The 18,658-nt window shown below is 43.5% G+C and overlaps 1 protein-coding gene across 1 annotated transcript in view; it reads left to right on the top strand.

Annotated features, from left to right (window-relative positions):
* CDC45 (cell division cycle 45) overlaps window positions 1–18,658 on the top strand; it is a 753,019-nt gene that overhangs the window by 10,679 nt on the left and 723,682 nt on the right. Inside the window, exon 2 of the mRNA XM_069620055.1 lies at window positions 16,729–16,788. Within this exon, the coding sequence (XP_069476156.1) occupies window positions 16,729–16,788 (60 nt within the window). The remainder of the gene's footprint in view (window positions 1–16,728; window positions 16,789–18,658) is intronic.

The raw sequence follows: 18,658 nt of genomic DNA, 5'->3' as shown, positions 1-18,658 counted from the left end.
ATTAAGTACTGCGTGTACTGGTTCATGAAGTCACTATTTTAGGGATCGATGTTAAGGCTGCACAAGCAGCCGCTAAAAGCAGCTCCTGGGTATCCAGCATTAACCAGTTACCAGGAGCTACCACAGCAGGACAGGGAGCTAGTACATAGCGTTCCATAAATCTAACTTCCACACAAGATGCAAAAATCCATTTGACCATTATTTATGACCCTTTATGCTTTAATTGATGGATAGATGTGTCTTAATGTTTAGTTATAGATTGTTCCAAAGCACATAGTTAAATTCGTATAGGAGCTACCACAGCAGGACAGGGAGCTAGTACATAGCGTTCCATAAATCTAACTTCCACACAAGATGCAAAAATCCATTTGACCATTATTTATGACCCTTTATGCTTTAATTGATGGATAGATGTGTCTTAATGTTTAGTTATAGATTGTTCCAAAGCACATAGTTAAATTCGTATAGGTGTGATTGTACTGCATTGTTGGCCTGGATAGCCAAATGTAGCTCCTGGTAGCTGTTGGTGTCCAGCTAACCAGGCTCTTCTAGGCTACAAGTAGGAACTTAATAGCTCCCCTCAATTTCGAATCCTGCTACGGGGGCGGGCCAGCCTGTTACCCAACATTTTAGTTTATTTTGTCCTTTTGAGTTTAATAACGATAGCCTTGTAAGTAGATTTTCCTTTCCTTGGAGAGGATGACATTTGCAGCATTTTCCGTACAATTACGTGTTTGAGATTTGGGGATGTATTTGAGTAACAGTAGGAGAATTGCAGCTAAGGTAGCACTGAATTCTATATAACGAGGCTGGTGGTTCTTATGTCTTTATTAATTTTGTGTATTCTTCTGGAAATGTCCAGGATTTGCTTAATATGCAAGTTGAGTTTTGGGCCATGAATTCGCTTTACGAAGTACTTGTGTTTTATTCTTTTTTGAAGCAATGTCCTTGTGTTTCGTGTGTCAAATAATTGGAGATATATATATATATATATCTTTTTTTTTTGCACTTGATACGTTTTTCCAGTGCCACCCAATTAATTGTTGGCTATTTAGTTAGAATTATGTACTCCTTTTTATTCTCGTTTGATTTTATTGGGTATAATATTTTTCTGAAGAAATATGGTGTTTTCTTTTAAGTAACCTATATTTGTATGCTATCCAGGTGCCTCTTGTTGACGCTTATGTGTGTGCATTCAGGGCAGTGTGGTGTGTGTACTTTTTTATTTTATTCTTCTTCGGGGCAGAGATGAGAAAATCAACTTGTTTCAGGACACTCGGGACAGACGAGGTGGCATTTCGGGTGAAGTATTACTTTATTGGAACACCCACGCTTTCTTTAAGTTTCTTGACCCAACTCAAATGGAAAGGAAAAAAAAGTCTAAAAGAGCCCTCAAGATGTACTACAAAATAATCAAAGTCCAGCGTCCAGAAATACTGCCATAGATTGGGGGACGAGTGGGGAGGGGGAGAAGCTTAACTTTCCTTTGCCAACACAAAATGAGGGTAGCTGGTTTCTGAACCCCACCCTGATGTCCCTTTGTAAGAAGGCATCCAATATATTCCCCTACTTGGATTACCTGGATTCTTGTCTCAGAGTCTAGTCTTCAACCCTGGAGCCCTCACCCCCTGGTTTCTTTCAACCCCGCCTTGGGGTCTGCACCTTGGGTTCTGGGTTGGCCTTTCCGTCGTCCAGGGTCCATGGAGTGACCGCATACCTTCTGTCTCTGTGCGGTGCTTTTCCGGGCAAGCATTCATGTAGGCTGATGCTGTTTCTCCCTTCCAGCTTCTTCCTGGTGGTCTGAGTCTGACAGAGCTGGTGCTTCCTTCCGGCTGTCATCCTGCATGGCTTCCGTGCCAGTTCCTCATCGTGCCAGTCTGGCGGTTCCCACGGCGTGACAATTTCCTGGGCCAGGCTTATCCCTGTTGGGATGCTGAGTGTTTTGCGGGCTCTGCAGCAGCTGGAACTGCCACTCCGTGTGTGCTCCCTCCTTCCTGCCACACCTCCCAGGAAGGGGGGGGGGGCTCCTCTTTTGCAGCTCCACGGGCTACTATCTTCCTTTGCTCCAATGCTGATTGGGTCTATCCTCCTCCCAAAGGTGGACCTCTCTTGCGCTCCCTTCTGAGGTGTTGACTGGGCCTGAAACCATACCAGCCATTTGTGTAGGAGGTTGCAAGTGGTTTTATCTTGTACTACCAAAATTATTAGGTTCTTGAGAGATGGGAGGATAACGCATGTGCTTGTTTAGAATTACTTCTCCTCTAAGGGCGGCGGAGGGTCACTAAAGTGGGATCTCGCTTGCCAAACCCCCTAGCTTCACTGGTTTTCCGAATGGCGCTGGTAAAATCCACTTCACTTTTCCGAGCGGAACGCCGTAAGTATGAAGATTACAAAAGTTCAAGTGTAGAGCCTCCTTTTCTGTTGCTTTCCTAACCTGTGATCTGTCCTTTATTTCAGGTGCAGAATGAAGGCGATGCGTTGAGGGATTGAATTGCCGATGGTAAACTCAGGTGAGTTAGCGATGGGGGCGATCCCTCTTAATGTTTTTATATTCCTCCAGTAATGTCTTTTGTCCTTTCCCCATAGGGGCCGGGGTGCGGTAACTGCCAACGAAGCGGCGCCGACCCGAAATGAGGAATGGTCCACCAACAGAAGACCGGCAAGTGTTATGGCGGAAAATTAGGCTTTCCTCATATGTTCCTTCTGCTCACCTTTGTCTCTTCTTCTCTCCCCTAGGCGCAGAGATGTGGCGACCGGTGCAGACAGTCGCAGTGTGGCAAGAAGAACTCCCGAGGACAGGTGAGTGAAGCGCGGCGCTGCAGCGAGCAACGCGGTGCTTTTAAATGAGTCTTTTCTCAGGAACGCTTGCGTGAAGGTTCCAGATGCAGGTAAGAAGTTTGATAAAATTCTTGGTTTTCACCTTTCTCTTCTCTTCTTTCCTTACAGGTGTTCCAGGATCGAGGCAGGCGTGGCTGGAGACCAGATGCAGGAGCAGACACGGTGATGCAGAACAACGCGAAGCGTGAGCTACTGTCTGGGCGTGGCTTAAATAGCCCCCAAAGTGGTTCCAGGTAAGTATCCTTCCCTGGCCACGCCTGAGTGGCAAAATAGTCCCAATGAAAAAATAGTCCCTTTCAGGTCTCGGGCCTGAATCTTGCAGCATGGTCTGCATCAGGTAAGTGCACTAAACACCTTCCTTTATGAGCCTGGCGCCTATGGCGCCAGGACTGATGTCCAACATGAGCCTGGCGCCAGCGGCGCCAGGACAGAGTCCAAAGAGCCCCTATAAGGGGCCGCTGGGCTTTTACCCGGGGGCATGATGCCTGCTCCCGGGGGTGCTGGGCCTGGCCTGGCGCTCCAGGGGTAGGCATCATGACAGCAACGCAGTATTTTTCCTGTGAAGGGAATATTCTTACCACTATGCCAGAGGAAGTTATGGCTTGTTGTCATTTGAATACCTCTCAACCTCCCACTGAAACTAAGGTTGTAATGCCCTAAAATTGTATGTCCTCCTCAATATCAAGGGTACACTACAAGGAATAGAGAAAGTATTGCCTTCTTTACCACATTGTCCTCTAATAGTTAACATTCATGGCCTCTGTTAAAACCATTAAGGGACTTAAATCTACCCATAAAAGATACAAGAAGTGGAAAACCCTAACTTTGATAACGTGAACTACATGTCCCAGAATCCCATAGGGACTGAGACAAAGAAGGCTGAAGAGGCATGCAGAAGTAGAGAACAGGGAAATTAGGCCTAACAGCCTTTGCTAGGGTCAGGCAATTAACAATAATAGCCTGCACCTGAAATCAATTACCACACCTAAGAGGCATAAAAGGCTGCAGCAGGATTGGGGAAGGAAGAAGGAGCTGGGGCAGGAGATGGAAGGCTGGCAGTAGTAGAAGAGCCTGAGGTTGGCAGTTCATGAGGAAGTGTGATCACTTAAGGGATGCCGGGGACAAGGAGAGGGCAGATTTCACCTGCAAGTTCTGAGAGGGTCCTGTGTTCACAAACCCTGCCTTGCAGTAGCTGCACTGCGAGAGACGTGCTGATAGTGATAGTTTTACCAGCTGCACCTAGTGGCTGTAATTGCAGAGCCGTGCTGAAGCCAGAGACCCGCAGCAAGCCAAGGGACAAAGGAGTGCAAGACTCCATATTGGCATGGCTGGACCGGAGACACCAGTGCTGTAGAGGGGTATGTCCCAAGTGTGCCCAAAGCCATAGAAAAAGTAACTGCAGCGTTCCTGGAGCCGGCGAGTGATGCTTGGTTTTCAGGTTCACTCTTATACTCTTGCCGGTAATGTTACCGGCAAGAGTTTAAGATGGCTAAGATGGCTCGCATAAGAGTGGAAGCAAATTACATTTTTTTTTTCGTCATGTAGCTGTTCCTTACAATGGAAATGTATGGCGCGCACTTTAAAGCTATAGTGGTCACATATGAAGAAAAGCTTTCCATTTCCCGTTGTTGAACGTATTACTGGATTGGCCGCGTGTCGCCAAATAAAAGGGCGAATGTTAAGACTCTGGAAACTCTTCCGCTAACTTTCACATTTGTTACAAGACCTTAAGGCATCAAAGGAAGGTCGTGTGTGACCAATTAAGATTCCTGACTGGAGTAGAAAGTACTTGCGTGTTTATATGCGAGAATACAAGCTTTTACAGACTGATCTATCTGAAAGGGTGGTCGCGTATACTTGGAATCATTTTTCCTTTGAATGCTAAACCTTGTAACTCTTAAGAAAGAATATTCTTTAAAAGTAGAAGTTGTATTAATAAGAACAAGCATTACCCAAGCCAAGAGGCGAACCCTTTCTATAGTGAAGAAAACCCTGGTTAACAACTTCCCTGTAGGTGTATTGCTTTAAAGGTCCATTATCCCATGATAGTGTGGCAATACAGCTTCAAGGTAGCTACTGGAACCAAGAAGTTGTATACAAAGCTAAGGAAGGGAGCTGGTTGCTTGTAAGAAGATTAAACCAATAACCTGTAATGCTGAGACTGTTGAAGTGGGGAGAAAGTTGGAAGTAGAGGCAGGTTATCCTTGTGGCAGTAAGGCCAACTTAAGAGCCTGCCCTTTTCGTGGAACATAGTGCTTTGCCTACCTATAGAGGTTGACGTATCTTGTCGCTAAAATCCCTAACCATTCTCATATATGAAGTTGAAGCGGAGGTAGAACGTCCACGAATATTGATCAAGTTGAGTTACTGGATGAAACAGACTTATCCATTTTTAGATTATGGATACCTTCTGGTGTCGTATCAAACATTGGTATTGTACGAATTTACTGAGTTTAAAAGTCCGACCCCCCCCCCCCCCCCACCAAAAGACCTAAAACGCACATCACGAAATGTTGAGGCTACCAGAAGTCCAAACATTTCGTGTTTTTTGTGTTTTTCGGTGGGGTCCGATTTGGAGTTGGGGGGGGGGGGTTTGCAGGGACACCCCCCCCCCACCCTCCAACAGCTCCACGCCAAATGAAGGAAAAAGAAATGGGGTTGTCCACCCGCAACGCAATACGGAGTGTTGCAAGGGACACCCCTGCATCACACCTGAGGAAAGAGGGGGGGGAGACGGGGGGGGGGGGGGCAGCAGGGGTGTTCCCCCCCCCCCCCCTCACTATGCTATACAGTATAGTGAGCAGGGGTTGCAGGGGAAACTCCTGCAGCTTCCAAAAAAAAGGCACTGGTTCCCGATCACGGAAGTGAAGGGGAACTGGTGCCACAGGGACACAGCACGTCTTCGAAGGTAAGGAGGGTGGGGGTATGTTGGGGGGGAGGGGGGGGCGGGGGCTGTGGGTTAGGTGGGTGTTTCAAATGTGTGTTCGCATGGGAAAGGTACAAACTTTTTGTAGTTCGTACATTTCACACGCGACAGAAAAATCACATAGAACCTCAAACATCATATGGGAAGCTAAAATGGACTGGTTTGCTTTGGGATTCATTGTTGCTTATGACCTTCTAAGCAATGACTATATAAAAACAGCAAGACAAAGGTACTGGAAAACAGCGACCCCCCCTATGTACTACACGGACAAACACAGGGTTTGATACATGCATGCGATGCTTGCAAAAAAATCTGCATTTACCTCTGCAATGGTCCAAAACCATGGCATAACAGCCCAAGAAAAACTTGGCCATAAAAGTAAGCTTGGCCAGTTGGAATACACGCGGCCATGTACACTTGATGGCTTTGACTACAAATTATATAAATAACTTTGATATCTTGGCTCTCCAAGAGACATGGCTCATTGATACACCAATATTGAATGATCATAACCACATACTACTCCCTGCTTAGCTGCCCCATAAGGGCAGGCCGACTTCTGGTTCATGGTTGCGGTAAAGATACTCTCTGGCTTAACAATTCAATCTTGGGAGAAACCAAATGACTATCTACAATCGGTTAAAATATCTTACTTTAATAGAGAAATTGCACTGCTCAATGTGTATAGGAATCCAGCTGGGATAACAGATGAAAATTTGTTTGGTGATCTTGGCCGACTCCTAGACGCAATAAGTATTAATCCAATTATCACTAACCCCATTGTGGTAGGAGATCTAAACTTACATTGCCTCCAAAGAAATCTGCAAAAAAAAAACATGAGCACCCGAAAATGGAATACCCTGATGAGTGAAAGATGCCTTGTCATGGCCAATGGAGCTTTGCCGGAAGACTTGCCGCCACAGAGCACCTGGCGCAGGGGACTGCAGAAAGGAATAATATACTATATGTTGATTAACATCTATTTACTTGCGCAAACAAATTTGAAGTCATTCAACAATCACAAAGCGATCATGAAATGCTTGACCTCAAAATGGATTTGGGATTGCCAAAAGCCTCCAATTCAAAAACAAAGACGTAACGTATATTTTATAGTTACTAACGTGCAAACCCGATTTTAAATGGACTGATCCTAAGTTAAGGCAATTAAACATTGGCTTTTTGCAGGATCAAACGTGGAACCAAGGGGCAAATTTGACTGATGATAAACCTTATACAGTAACCCTTTATTTCTTCAAGTTGCATTCCATCGTGGCCTTGAATGCCAATTACAAAAATAGACACTGCCTTGACGAAGAACTGAAACTCAAACAGAGAATTTCGTAGACTGAAGAAATTAACTTATCAACTGGCACTCGCAGAAAGGTTAGCTACCTTAAAGTCTTTGAAATGTAAATGCAGGAACTGGACACGATCCAGAAAAGCCTTACTTTACCAACGCGATGGAGAAGCGGTGCTCAGAACATTAGCGGCAAACAATTCTGCATAAACGTGCGACCTGTTAAACCAGGCTAACCATGGGACCCAATTTTCCAACTCAAATTAATGGTGTCACAGAACGTCAGTGGCTCGACCACTTCACTCTTCATGCAAACTCCACACCTTCTCTAGCTCAGATCACATTGATCAAACATCAAGAATGGCAATGGAAAATCTCTGAAGAAGGTGTGGAGTATCATAAAAGCAAGCGACTCTAGAGCCCCCGTGCCAGATGGCTTAAGCAATGTAATGTTTAAAGCTCATCCTAGGTCGTGGTCTGTCATCCTTAATAACTTTTTAAAATATTGTGACAACCCTCTATATACCAGACTCCTGGTGTAAATCGGTCCTTGTACCAATATTTAAAAAAGGAGATCACGCGCTTCCGACGAACTACAGACCAATCGCGTTATTAGACACTCCGGGGGAAAATATTTGCGCGATTAGTGATTTTAACGAATGGACAAATGAACACCCTAAACGTGATCCATACCAAATAGGATTCGTAGCTGGCATGGCAACGGCCATAAATTTAACTACCACGCAATAAAATCTCAGGCCCATGCATCAAAACAAGCATTCTACTTGGCGTTCGTAGACTTACGTGCAGCATTCGACTCCGTTTCCATGGAACATCTTTTGACCAACTTACATGCATCGAGATGCCCGACTACTCGAGTGCCATCATAGAGGCTCTGCACTCTTAACACCTCGGTGCAAATAAAATTAACCACAGATGGTCTCCTTTCTGCCTCCATCCGAACCTTGAGGGCTGAAATAAGGATGTATCCTTGCTTTGGCCCTGTAACTTTTTCATATTGGATGAGACTCCTTCCAAAAAAATGACTACCAATGCTCCAAAAATGGGACCAAATCCAAATATCTGCACTTCTTAATGCAGATGTCTTGGTGTTGCTTTCAAAGGCACGAAGGGGTCTGCAAAGATTGCTTGATGCATTGGCCTCGTATATCAAAGAAAATCACTTGACAGTTAACTTGGACTAAACTAACAGTTAGTAGTGGAACAATATTACAAGCATCTAGGGTTGACGATAGATGCTCAACCTCATGGCAAATATCATTTGATAAGCCTGGAGACAACAGCCATATCACAAACCTTAATAATTCTTGTCAAATATGGCACATTTTCCATGTGACCGCTTACAGTTAAAAAGTGACACCAGTGATCTTGTATGGCCTGGAAATCCTCCCTGAAATGTTTCTGCAAAAAATGGAAGGAAAATTCTGCAGACAGGCTCTAAACTTATCCAGGCTTTCCAGTAGCATGGCTTCGCTATGAGCCAGGTCTAATTTCTAGAAATGGCATATACTGCTGGCGACTTTGTGCGCTATTTAGAAAATGCATTCTGACAGCAAATGAGGATACCTACTCAAGTTGTCAAAATATATATTCACATCAGGGCACACTTTTGTGAACAAATGGAAGACCGCCATTATTGAGATCCTAACTAGAGCTGATATATTACAACTGCTTGTAACTGATCCACATAGAGCTAAGAGGAAATTGTTTCTGACCGATTTTATTGAAACATGAGCACAATGCTTACTGTATAGAGATTTCAGGGAGGACCCTTTTCTTGAAAAGAAATATCATACAATAGAAATGTACTTAATTAAACATCCGTCACCATTGAATTGATCCGCAATACTGTGATTAAGGTTTAACCTATGGCCAACCAAAGAGATTCTGGCTAAAAATGCAAGATTATTGACAAAGATAAAAACATCTGTTGTTTCTGTAATAACAAAGAACAGGAGAATTTCCGATATCTAATTCTAGAATGTCCTAGTCTGCAAGCAAACAAGCCAGATGTCTTTGGGTAGATACAACAATTTAGAGACTTCTGTCCAGATGCCCGATAGCAGCTTATTTTTGCATCTAATCGCACCAGTATCAGAATTGCCACAATGGGCTTCTTGAATGCTTTATCACTTGACTTATCACTTGACTAGGAGTTTTGGTCCCTTCAATCCTATATTACCACTATATTTGATAAAATCCTAAAACCTGTGATGATGTCCACATTAATATCGTCCTGAGTGGTGTACGTACAATAATACAGGCTCCTCTGATGTGGTAGTATTGAAGCACATATTACTCAAATCTGGGTTATAACAATGAGTTTGGTCATTTATTTTTAAACTTCATGAAACCCGGACTCCCAACTCAATAGAAGAATCAAAAGGCTGTTTGCATTGATCATGGCTCATCTTTTATTTTATTTTTTATTAGATCAATTGATCTTTAAAACTTATTTTATTTGTGAAATTTGTTTGTGAAAATTGCTTTTGTTCGTCTATATTGTTTACTTGTCTAAACTGCCACTGCAAATTTTGTGACTGAAAAATATGTGACTGTAATGGAAGTTTGCTATTTATTTAAATTTGATGTCTGTAAGCTTTTGAAATTTTTCTTTGGAATTTTTAATCTTTTTTACTATGTACATTTAAATATTGAAAAGTGTATTCAGCTACATCAATACAAAAAAACCAGCGGTATTAGAACTGTGGTTGTGTATAAGACTATCAGTCTTATACATGACCACATGTCACATTTAAGTTAGTTGAAGTAGTGGCACAGGTTGAAGGAGTCAGGTTTCCATAGTAACGGTAGTTGTTGAAAGGAGAACAACCTGAGAAGAAGCATCCTCACAATTCTACCAGATGTACTTCAGAGGTTATGAATCTTTGTAGAAGTGGCTAATCTGTTTTCGGAACTGTTACAAAGCAATTTTGGACGGAAAACACCCAGGATTACCATTGGTGCTGTTTCCTTGGCTAAAATTGGAAGGGTGCATTTTTGGCTAAAATTGGAAGGGGACTGTTTTGAAAAGGGGAAAATATTCCTCAGGATCAGCCCTTATTAGCATAAATCACCCAATTCATCCCAAAATACAGGTCCTATCTTGCCAAGCAGTGAACTCATGCTAGTGAAATGACACCGTCAGTACAAGTGTAGCATTTATTAGACAAAACGCATAACAGTGAATTTAGCAATGAAATTTGGGAAAACAATAGAGTAACCAGAAAAACCACAAAGATAGAGAAACACAAAACTTAGAGAAACAGTCTTACGGCCCTAGAGATGGTATCATTAATCAGCGCTGGAGACCCTGGTCATCTAACTGTTGCCAGCCCCGCTCAGATAAAAGCGCTGGCAGGTGCCGCAAAGAGCCTGTTCCGGGCACACACTCGGTCCGCGGATGAATTTCCCGCCCCGCCCCTCACTGTTCTGGGTGCATTCACCTTTTGTGCTCTTGTGCCGTCAATCAACATGACGCACAGTTCCAGAACTTTCCCTGTGCAAAATATAGGTTTGCTCATGGAAAAACCCAGCTCTCTCTGACCGTGCTCATACAGTCCTGTCTACGAAAGCACTGGAATGTGTCTTATCAGCGTGTGTGTGCAAGGCCGTACCAGGCCTTCTCAGGGAGAGCGGATTTGTTTACGAAGCTATGCAGAGCTACAGTTGCAAGAAACAAAATATTTTAAGAGGAGCCGAGATAGATCAATTAACCCCATGTGAGCAAGTTCTACCAGGCCTGCACTCCTAGCCAATCTTTGAAGCGCTATGGACACTAAGCTATCTAAGCACTCTATAGGTGCCATAATGCTCCAAACACTCCAATAATGTCTTAGCTACTGAACTGGGGCCTCGGACCTGCCTGTCTATGCATAATGTGACCTACCAGCCCCACTAGGCATGCATATTCCTTGTAGCTCACTAAAGCGGAACGGAGGCGCTACCACACATTACTTTCAGCATTTAGCACATACTTTGAATAAACTTGGTTTTTCAGCTGCTAACGCAGTCGTCTAAAGCCCTAATTGGCAAATTTGGCACTTTGTGTCTCAAGACATTGCACCCCTTTTCAAAGTGTGGGTGACAATGCTGGCTAATACCCGTCAACATGGTATGTAGTGCAGTGATAAGTAAGGTAGATAAAGACCTTGGGGCTTTGCAAGAGGTTTAAGCAAACTATCTTCTAGCGGTTAGTTAGCGTGGCATGCAAGGTTAATAAAAACCCTACCAAAAAAAAAAAAAAATCTGGTGTAGATCTACAATGCACTATTGCATTTATGTATGGTTACCAACTTTAAACCTAGAATCCTTCCACTCTAAGGGCCTACCCTCCCTCCTGGTCCCAGGGCATTCAAACGTGACTATGGGCTGTGTGATTAGACACTTCCCCCATGTTAGTAGAACCCAACCAAAAACCATCTAATTTCATGAGCAAGATGAACACATGGGCACCAGGTTGCTAATAAACAGATACATAAAACAGTTCTACTAATTTGGACCAAAACACAATATTGCACTAGCAATCAAAAGAACAAATCAAATGAGTTACTCTAAATGTCTACAATCAAATGTAACTCTTTGCATCGCAGACAGCCGTCCCTACATAGACCTGGAACTTGTTGGTTAAACAAAAAACCGTGTTCACACACTGTCATAAAATCAAGTATCGAGTCATTAAAATCTCAAGCAGAGTGGAAACTGTTGATCCTGCATCACCGCATTATGTCATCACAAGACCAATCCCTTTACACAGATATGAGAAAACCTCATGAGGCTGGCAATTCTTTCCAGTTGGACAGACTTGATTCACTGGCAAAGGCTTGGCAGGAGTGGGCCGATATAGACTCAAAACTGCTGGAGGAAAATCCATTCAAGGCCAAAAAAAAATGGGAGGAAATGGACTGGATTCGGACCATTGTGAAAATAAGATCAGGGTCCTATCCAAATCCACTACAAAGAGCGGAAAGGAAATTGGGTTTCCTCAGCAAATATCTAATAAAATTCCCAGACTGGAGAACAACTAATACGTTTTTTAGACTGAGCATCTTACATACTGGGGAAATATTGGCGAGAAGAGGCCTGGGAGCTTCTGCAGTAAGCCTTTGTCGGTCATGCACCAAGCCTGAAAACCAATCAATCAATCAAACATCTGATGATGGAGTGTGCGGGAACGAGAAATTCTAGACATCAATTTCTCAGTAGATTCATGTCCGATGCTACTGGGCACAAGATTGCTCTTGGGAAAGCTTGCTTTATGGTCACTCGCACCAAAAGACGATTGCTGTAGTGAAGATGCTTGAGGACTGTAAAAAAGAAATGTAAAATTCTTTTAAAGATTGTGTAAATTGTTGGAATTGGTCTGGATGCGAATGCTTTGTTTATTAAATGTTTAATTTGGACTACGAAGCTATGCAGAGCTACAGTTGCAAGAAACAGAATATTTTAAGAGATGCTGAGATCAATTAACCCCATGTGAGCAAATTCTACCAAGCCTGCACTTATAGCTTAGTGTCCATAGCGCTTCAAAGATTGGCTATCTAAGCGCTATATAGGTGCCATAATGCTCCAAACACTCCAATAATGTCTCTTTTAGCTACTGAACTGGGGCCTCGGCCCTGCCTGTCTATGCACAATGCATAATGTGACCTACCACCCCTACTAGGCCTGCATATTCCTTGTAGCTCACTAAAGCGTAATGGAGGCACTACCACACATTACTTTCAGCATTTAGCACATACTTTGAATAAACTATTGGGGTTTCAGCTGCTAATGCAGTCGTCTAAAGCCCTAATTGGCAAATTTGGCACTGTATCTCATGACGGGCATTTTCAACTGGACGCTGAAGAACCGAGATCAGTGGATTTTTGCTTTGTGAACTTGTTTTGTTTGGTACTTGCAAGAACTGGTTCAAAACCTTTTATTCTGTTTGAATATTTGTGGAAATTGACTTTGAACAATCCTCGGGAAGGAATTTACTGAGGACAGGTGAAGGACTTCCAAATTACAGGTTGTTTATTATTCATTAATTTATGTTTTGTTTAGTGTGAGGGCCAGCTTTGTTTCTGTTAGGAGTAGTTCACTTACTACTTAGACGTAGGTTTAGCAAGGTTTATTTGCATTTTTTTTTCTTTTGTAAAATGTTTAATTCTGAAAATATACAAGCAGTTGTCCACTTCGCATTACTTCCCCCACATATCCCCAGACAACACTTCTCCTGGGGAGACCAAGGACAAATTCCCTTGATTCTTCATAGTGTAGTTTAGATCTCACATGCCGCGATTTTATGTCTTTATTTCTTTTTTTTATTTCATCAGACTAACAAGTTTTATGCTGCGATGGCTCATCAGATGGTATTTGTCAGAGCTAATGAGTTACAAAAACCCCACACTGGACAATTCATTCTCATAGGGGGGGTGGTGGGGGAGATACTCGTTTCACCCAAATCCTACAGTGAAAAGTGTATCTATGACTTGTACTGCTGAAATTGCAACATTCTACAGAGGCATACATCTGGCCACCAGGATGGTAAACATTATAACTGATTGACATTTCTAGCAGTGCTGGTAATATCACTTCAAAAAGATGCTGCTTTTTCTATAAGAAGTTAAATTCTGTTGTGAAAAAGAGGAATCAAGACATGGTGAAACGAACAATGTCGCAAAAGGGCGAACAATAAAGAAACAAACTATCAGTACAGAAGACCTCCAGTACAATATGGTACGCATTCAGTACACATAACATCCGCTTCAAAATGTTCAATAAACCCATCTCCAAGAACTCCATTTATTCCATATTTTCTGGGGCAACCCTGATGTCAATAAACACGTGTTTCCTTTAACCCCTTAAGTGCGCATTTCCAGTGCAGGGGACGAGATACCTCGTCCTCCCCACTGCTGTTGCAGAGATCCTCCCGACCCCCAGGCAGTGAAGGGAGGACTTCCCCTTCCGTTCCTGGCCGAGCAGGGGGATGCTGTGATGACCTTGGCGCACGCTATGTGTGCCAACGTCATCAGGTAATGAAATTTACATGCTGAATCCTTTCGGCTTCAGCATGTAAATTTCGCAGAGATGCAATTGTGTCTTGCGAGGGCATTCTTTGCCCGATTGGGACAAGTGAGGGCTCGTTGGCAAGGGAGACTCTTCCCCTTTTCAAGCCAAACAGACCACCACCCAAACAGGTCCCCCCCACACTGCCGGGGGCTCCCTGGTGGGGGGGGGGAGGGGAAGCTGTAACGCAGGCCAGCCAGAGCTCCAGCATGGTTGGGGGTGATTCATCAGGCCATAGTGGGGGGACATAGTTTGTCGCCATCGCAGTATCATCCATTATCTTTACTGTATGCTACTAAAAAAATATTTGCTAAGGTACTATTAAAAACTGCAAATGTGGGCTGCTGAGTCAAATAGCTTGGACCTATGTCAGTCAGGTTTCTTTGTCTCCCCTGTGTAGGTATTTATGAAATCTCTCATTAGTAACTATCAGATTAGTGTCATTTCATAAGAACTTTCTTATATCTTTATCTTACCTAGAGGTTAACTGTATACTCAAAGAATGTTCATTATTATTATCATATCTTGCCCCCCTTAAATCCCTCTACCATTCTGCAATCTGTACTCTGTTCCCTCTCCCCTCATGACTCCATCTCCTCTTCACTCGGCTGGCTCTCCTTTCACTCCCAACTCAAATTCAACTTCCTCTGTATCGTCTTCAAATCCATTCATGATCTTGCCCCTCCCTACCTTACATCCCTCCGCTCGTTCTACTCTCCGACCCGCCCCCTCCGTTCCGCTGATCACTTCCTACTCACTTTCCCACCTGCGCCTTGTGCCCCTTCCTGCTTCCGCTCCTTTCCCCACTCCACTGGAATTCTCTCCCCCTCCCTATCCGCTCCATCTCCTCATTTTCATCTTTCCGCTCCTCCTTAAAGTCCCACCATCTTCAATCTCCCTCCTGACAGCTCTCTACTACTTCCTCACCTGCTTTACCCGACTCTGGTTCAATTTGATGTCGGCAAACTGCATATTCTTGTTTTTTTTTTGACTCATGAATTGTACTATATTGCTTCTTATGTATTCCTGTTTCATGTAAAGCGCTTTGGCTTAAAGCGCTATATAAATTTTAATAAATACAAATATTTACTTCAGCTTTCCCATCTAGAGAACCTGGCAGTTCGGGGCTTAGGGGAGTAAGTAGAGGGGCTTTGCACGCTGTTTTCTTGGACATGGTTTCTGCATGCCTTGGTTTACCATGACTGAAAGGATCAGAACTCTGACCACGGCTAAGCCATAGATGGCCCTTGTGTCCTTAAGCACTCTGCCCACAAGCCTAGGGTTTTGGTAACCATGACATAAATGAGGAAACCAAAAAAAGTGAGTTTTACTTGCTTTTCAGGGAACTTTTTCAACCGTTGCAAATTTGGATTTGTGACATAAGCCACTCTAAAACGTTGTTGGGGGGGGGGGCTTGAGAAGGAAGGTGTCGAATGTGATTACTTGTGCATGGATTCAACCTGTCCAGGTTTGCCATGCAATGAGCAAATTCCAGATCTACCCACTGGCGCAACAAACGCCTCTTCTCCAGCTAGCTCTCCTTTTGGCACTGCGCCCCATAGAAATGGTTGAGTCCCACAATTAATTGGATCAATTTGCAAGATAACATAACATGTCTGCCAATGTCCACTGACACCTGCACATGTATCTGTGTGAGGTTACTTATCCACAGAATATTGGGGAGACTATAACCTTGAGAGGCTTGGGTTCTCTCAGAGGGTACATACGACTTGTTACGGCCATTTATACACCCTTCCCTAGGCAGATCTGTAAACCAGTAAGAATTGTCCAAAAAGTGAGGCCCCCTTGCCAGAGGCAGTTTAGGGCTGTCTACATCGTGTGGAGGTAGGCAAGCAACATAGTCGGATTTCGAATCGTCTGACACAAATAAATAAACTTTTTTTGGCTATGGTTTCAAGATTTCTAATATTATATGCACTTCTCATCCCCTATGGCCATTGTATTTCTAGCTGAGAATACACATGGGACTCGTGGGTGGGTTTACGACCAATCATTTAAAGGCATAATATATTAATAATAATATAATCAGTCGGAGACAGCTTACTTGTCCAAATGACATGATGGAGAATTTCTGTTGAGACAACACTGCAGTTTTTCAATGGGTCTTGTTGGTGAATTTTCATTCTCTGGTTTATGGGCCACAGCTTTATCTTGCTACACTAAATCAGGGTTCGGAATGGCTGGGAGCTATTTAGCTCCTACTTCTAGCATAGGAGAACCTGGTTAGCTTGAGCCCAGCAACTACCAGGAGCTACTTTTGACTCCCCGGGCTAACTGGCACCTTCTATAATTGGGCACATGTCAAATTAACCTTGGGTATTTCAGAATGTTAATAAAGAATTTGGACACATTCCAATATAATGGATCATGCATAATGGACCTCTTCTTTGAAGTTAATTTGTGTTGCGTTCTGCACACTCTTGGTTCCCCAGTGGTAGCTACTGCCTAATGGGTGATGCCCGATACCCAAGAGCTGGTTTTAGCTCCTGCTCATCGAATCCCAATTTCGAACCCTGCTAAATACATCTCAGGAAAATGTGGTAACTCCTGTAACAATAATCCTTTTGTTTTCCAGCGCGTTTCCCTCTTCGTTGCTTCTGATGTCGATGCCCTGTGTGCCTGTAAAATCCTCCAAGTAAGTATAATTTCTTTTTTTTTGTTGTCCTCGTCTAATTTGCTTGTCACACTTCACATCGCACAGTATCTCTCTACCTTTTATTTCCAGCTAGGAAAATGTAGCACCTTAACGTATAGCCGTATGTTCCATGCAGCTGGCTCTGGTACCTACCATTGCGTTCTGTTCCATAAATGCTGCCATTGCTGAACCTTTTTCTTGTGGAGTAAAGTTGCGTCCACCTAAAGAACAACCTTTACCTGGGGTTGTGATGCTCATGCTGTCTATTTTTCATGTTCATTCAATTAACATTGACACCCACTGGAACCATTCATCTTGAATCCATTGACCCCTGTTCCAGTCACAGGCCTTCACGTTTTTCTAACAATTCCTTAGTTCCACATATGCACGTGAAACCCCCCCCCGTCCCCCCAAAACCATGACACTTGCCCTCTTTTTCTCTAATTCTCCAAGCTCCTCCTCTGCGTAGATGTTATAAACACAATACTTGCCCCTATCATTCAGTAATTGCTGTGCTTGATGTTGTGATTGTGCAAGAGTATGGGAAAGCTGGCCCTGGATTAGATGTGAATTTGACATCATGCAGCTTTGTCTAAAACCTGCCTGTTTGTGGCTCTGAGTTTTGTTTCTCAATTTCACAAAATCAGTGTCTTTTTCTGGGCGCGCCTTGGCCCAACTACTGAATTGCCAATATCGTACTACGAGGGTTTAAACATTTTCTGGGACTAAGGGTAATGGGGCAAGGGGGGGAGGTGGGAAGCAGCGTGGGGGCGCGGGGGGGGGGGGGTTCCGTTGTGTTTCAATTAAGCAACACATTTTAGCTCTAGACTTGGCTTCAATTATTTCATTTACCATATTGATTATACTGTCACCTTCAAATGTGCCCTTTTAGTGTATTTTAAGTAGTTAATGACCTAAACATTAAATGTTGCCCAGGATGTTGCAAAGGTGCTGGCATTTTAGCAGACCAAGTATCGGCTACCTGTTAATTTCTTGGTTATTTAATGGCAATCTCTCACCTTGTGTGTCTTTTAGCCACTAGAGGAGGGGAGAATCAAGGGATTGTCACCTGCTTCTAAAATAATCTCGCCTCGTTTTAAAGCTGTATTTTCGATCCGGTGGTGGTTGTGGGAGAGGATGGGAAGGCTATATATATAGAGAGAGAGATATAATTTTTTTTTCTTCTTTCCTCTCAATCAAAGCCCAGATTGAAGTAAATGCCAACATCTTTCTCACCTTACAAAGAATCAAACCAGGTCTGAGAATGCCAGTCAAGTTAGGAATACTTTAGGATATTTATTAATCACACACCTGCTCCAATGTCGCCTGTTTTGGGTGAAGAAACTGAAATTGGGCAGCTAAATCTATGCAATACTTAACACCCTTTACAGATGTAATTTAACTTTGCTACCTTGAGAACCATGAAGGGTTTAATGTAATTTGTATAATTGAGAACCGCTTGTAAAAGAATGCTTTTGTGTGACAGGATCAGGGGTGGGTGGAGGGAGTCGGGAAAGACCAGGCTAAATTGACATTTGTATGCGTGTTGCCTTGTGTAACCAAACCCTGTGGAAAAATCAGCTAGGGATTGGCCCATGGGAGCAGGTGAGCGCTCCAGCTGATGGGAGCGGGAGGAGATGTATAGATACCGCAGCAAGGAGTATAAGGGGGAAAGTGACGGGGCCGAGTGTGAGTTGTTTGTGTGAAGTCAAGGAGTGAGACGGCGGCGGAAGGACGGTGGAGCGGAGCGTGGAGGAGTCGTCTTAACAGAGAGCTTGTTGAATGAGGCACTGATTTGGAGATAACGTGGTGCTTGTATGTGAGTGTGTAGGTTGAGTGAGTCTAGGTGGGCGAGTAAGTGAGACTGATT

Source organism: Ambystoma mexicanum, chromosome 10, assembly GCF_040938575.1.
Source record: "Ambystoma mexicanum isolate Mex_15411 chromosome 10, UKY_AmexF1_1, whole genome shotgun sequence".
NCBI lineage: Eukaryota > Metazoa > Chordata > Amphibia > Caudata > Ambystomatidae > Ambystoma > Ambystoma mexicanum.
This window is presented reverse-complemented; position numbering and strand designations above follow the sequence as displayed.